The sequence below is a fragment of the Ursus maritimus genome, unplaced genomic scaffold (genome assembly GCF_017311325.1).
Source record: "Ursus maritimus isolate PB19 unplaced genomic scaffold, ASM1731132v1 scaffold_26, whole genome shotgun sequence".
Lineage (NCBI taxonomy): Eukaryota > Metazoa > Chordata > Mammalia > Carnivora > Ursidae > Ursus > Ursus maritimus.
In genome coordinates this window covers 10,577,648-10,582,084 of record NW_024425119.1, presented here as the reverse complement: position 1 = coordinate 10,582,084, position 4,437 = coordinate 10,577,648, and the positions used below count along the sequence as shown (strand labels likewise).

Sequence of the window (4,437 nt, the reverse complement as noted above, 5' to 3'; positions counted from 1 at the left end):
GTATATATATATATATATATATATATATATATATATATATACCCCGCATCTTTATCCATTTATCTATTGATGGACGTTTGGGCTGCTCCCATATCTTGGCTATTGTAAATAATGCTGCAATAAAAATAGGGATACATATATCTTTTCAAATTAGCATTTTAGTGTTTTTTGGGTAAATACCCAGTAGTGCAGTTACTGATCATAGTGTAGGTCTATTTTTAGCTTTTTGAGGAACCTCCATAGTGTTTTCCACAGGGACTGCACCAGTTGCATTCCCACCAACAGTTCAGGAGGGTTTGTTTCCTCCACATCCTCACCAACAAGTATTGTTTCTTGTGTGGTTGATTTTAGCCATTCTGACAGGTGTGAAGTGATATCTCATTGTGATTCCTTGCTCTAATTTCTTTTATAGAATTTGTCACTTTTTTTTTTAAAAGATTTTATTTATTTACTTGACAGAGAAAGAGACAGCCAGCGAGAGAGGGAACACAAGCAGGGGGAGTGGGAGGGGAAGAAGCAGGCTCCTAGCGGAGGAGCCTGATGTGGGGCTCGATCCCATAACGCCGGGATCACCCCCTGAGCCGTAGGCAGACGCTTAACGACTGAGCCACCCAAGCGCCCCAGAATTTGTCACTTTCTTACATATTATTTGCATATATGATGTTTACTTCTATCTCGACCCAATCCCCCCAAATTGGGAATTTTCTCATTTTTGTTCAATAATATATGTTAATCTAGAAGAATAGGCACAGAGTTGAATAAGTGATAAAATGAGTTAAGAAAACTAATTCATTTTTAATGTGCAGTGTCCTCTTGATTATACAATTTTCTATTAGCTATCTTTTCTTTTTCTTCGTGTTTAATTCCTGGTTTGAGAAAAGCACAGACACTACAGAACTACATACATTTTTGATGTTTCCTTTATCAGTAGACATATATAGACTGCAGTATTTTTATTTTTATGATTCTTTACTTCTCACCTGACACAAATTCCATATTTTTCATCTTAAATGTGCTTTTAGTATTAATAGTTTTGTATGTGTTGGTTCCATGCAGAATATCATGGAATTAGTTACAGGAAATCATACTTGGCTTGGTCTGTCTTACAAGAAGGAGGACAATGAATGGAAGTGGGAGGATGGCTCCTCTCCTTCTTCTGAGCTGTAAGTTTCTAATATATAACCCAATTCTTAATTCCCTTCTCAATATCTTTTGCTTAAAGAGCTTGAGGAAATAGAGAAGATTACCAGGGACAGAATTCGGACATTTTTATTTCTTGCTTTTGTTACTTCATATTTTACTGTCAGCAATTTTATAAATCATAAAGCCATTTAGATATTTCATAATTGGTGTAAATATGCCTCTATTATTAGATGATGTGATTAATTATAATTTTAGATAAATGTAATGTGGAGAATATTATTATATATAAAATTTGGGACATCTCTGTTGTTCTTAGAAGAAGTACAAAATTGTCACTCTTTGGCCACAGAATTTGAGTCCTTTTTATGGTTTTAAGCACGTATTGGTCAATTGTGATCCAGAAACATTGCTTTAAACAACTACAGTAAATATATATATATATATGTTTCATCACTGTGTGGCAAACTTAGAATTTCAAAGTTTTGATAATTTTGATAGCTGATTATTTTTATTTTGTTCTTTTAGACTATATTCTTCTAATGGTTAGTGAGACTATTTTTCCTATAACCTATAATAATACTTTCGACCATTTTATCCTATTTAGTTTTTTATTTTTTGCTATGGCTTCTTATATATTGTTTCTAACCTCTCTTTCAGACATTCTTACCAGTTTTTTCCTTTAGTGATTTGCCCTTAAGTTTATTTGCTTTTATTAAGTGAGCAAAGAGTTAACATTAAGGTATACTGAGATTGTCTTTATCCATTTGAAATTTGTTTTGACATACAATAGACAAAGTTGAAGCATGTATATGTGTGTTCACATGTAGTTATGATTATATCTGTCCCTAATATGTGTATTTCAATTAGGTAATCAATTGTTAGAGTACTGTTTAAATGATTGGTTATTTTCTCATCACTGAATTTAATGTCATATTTATCATATACCAAAATTTTAATATTTAAATAACTTAACTCATTTAATATGTCATTTAAATATTTCACAGTTTTTGTAAGTATTTCAAGGTGTAAACACCTTGAATATTTTTTTTAGCTGTGCCTATACCATTGTGTCAAATTATGAGTCTGCTTGTTTTCATGGTTGATAATTTTATTTATTACTTTTTCTGGTTTTAAAAATGAATTTAATTCTTCTTCCATTGCCAAATGAAATATCATATTGGCTTTGAAATCACATTTTTTCATTTTAAATTATTCAGAAAGGAAAGATGTATCTTTGGCTTATTTTCATTATAAGTGTCCAAATAAGTTTGTCTTATAAGAAATATCATTTTCAAATTAACAATTATAAAAGATAAAGGGATTTAATATTTCTATCTCAAAATTGGCTTAAATATGCAGGGTTTTGTATGAAGACTCTGATATTATTATATCAGGTTTCTTCTTTTTGAAGATTTTATCTATTTATTTTGAGCGAGAGACTGTGAGAGAACAAGAGAGACAGCATGAATGGGGGGAGCAGAGGGAGAGGGAGAAGCAGGAAGCCCGACATGGGGCTCGATCCTGGGACCCCGGGATCATGAACAAAGCCAAAGGCAGACACTCAACCAACTGAGCCACCCAGGTGCCCCTGTATCAGGTTTCTTATGTGATCATGATCTATCTCTTAATAGTTAATCACATTCCCACAATCACAGTAAATTTCATCAATCTTCTAGAAAAGGAGGAATGTCATAAACATTATGACAATAAGAACATTTCTTAATAATTTTAGTAATCAGACTCAGGATGACATTGGATGACATTGTTGATCATTTTATTTTTTGGAATTTTGTGACTTGAATGTTTTCCTCTACTTGAAACCTTGTACAATGTTTGGTACACAGAATACTCAATCGGTATGTTGAATTAATGAATGGAAGAATGTATAAGATATTTTGGCAATTTATTTTTCCTACACAGTTCAAGATTCCTTTTTTTTTCCTAATTTCTAAGGCATTTTGAAAACGAATGTATTATGAGTTTAATAATTGAGTAGATAAGCTTTACCTTTTTCAGGCAATACTTGACAACTCTATGCTATAGAGTTGATGAAAAGTGGTTTTACTGACAATGACCTAAAATGCTCTAGATCTTTAGTCAAGGACTAAATTCAACCAGAGTATTTGATAGCATCTGCTGTATGGCATTCATGTCAGTGGTGATTTTGTAAATTGAAGAACACATCAGAGCAGAGGGAAGGGTCCTGACATATTGCACACAGACACACACAGACACGGATGCACACACGTGTATGTACATATATGCATTCTAAATTTCATTAATGATATTGGGTATCTAACATAATGTTTTTATAAACAAAATATCCCTCCTTCAACTGCAGCTGTGCATGCATAGTTGAATGGTTTCTATTATGCCAATCTGTACTTAAACATGATTTTATATCCCAGGTCATTTGTCCTTTCATACTATTGCCATAATTTCCAGCCAGATCATTCTCTTTCTCTCTATACTGGTGTATATTTTCCCACTTGTAAATAATTATCATGCTTTGTGAAACTTAATTATTGTTTATAGATTCATCTCTTCTATAAATTCATGAGTTCTTTATTCACAAGAGGGAGAGTGTCTTTACTGCCTTGAGTTCTTGACAGCACTAGGCATAATGAATTTCATATAGTAGCTCTTAAGTAATACTATTTAGTTTGAACAGAGTGGGTATAGCCAATGACTTGTGTTTTCTAATTTTTCAGGGATTTGCCAAAGCCAAGTCTGGATTTCCAGGGGAAATGTGTGTATATGAATTCACACACTGTTGGTACTGATAACTGCACCAGGTCCTCTTCATGCTTGTGTGAGAAGACTATCCACTAAAAATCAGAAGAAGAAAGTTAAAAGAAAAGCTATGAAGCTCACATCTCAATAATATTCCAGATTCAAGATCTGCCTGTCTTTATTCTATTGTTTTTTTCGTGTTATTTGTAACTTTTTTTTTTCATGGCAGAAAATTATAAATGACTTTATGATAGAAGAAGGCAAGGTCTAAAGTTGTAGCAGAAATATCAGAGTAACACAGAAAGGTTAGAAATTCAGAAATTGTTTGACTTTGTGAGAATTATATAAATGAACTAATAAACATATCATTTATTATGACTACTTAGTCTTTTTGCCCCTCTTTTATATTTTAAAGTCTATTTATTCATTTATAGTTATGACCCTATGGAAATAAACCTTTAGAACAAATACGGTGGGAAATAAAAGTAATAAATGATTTAACACATAACATACAAAGGATGTAAAAAATACAGAGGAGTATCAACAGTAACGAAATCATAA

At 32.2% G+C, this 4,437-nt stretch overlaps 1 protein-coding gene across 1 annotated transcript in view; it reads left to right on the top strand.

The window, feature by feature from the left end:
* The window catches only part of LOC103669126 (natural killer cells antigen CD94-like), a 15,263-nt gene extending 11,062 nt beyond the window's left edge, over window positions 1–4,201 (top strand). Inside the window, exons 7-8 of the mRNA XM_008697436.2 lie at window positions 1,057–1,163; window positions 3,855–4,201. Coding sequence (XP_008695658.1) covers window positions 1,057–1,163; window positions 3,855–3,975 — 228 coding nt within the window. The 3' untranslated portion in view covers window positions 3,976–4,201. The remainder of the gene's footprint in view (window positions 1–1,056; window positions 1,164–3,854) is intronic.
* Window positions 4,202–4,437: the final 236 nt, after the last annotated feature.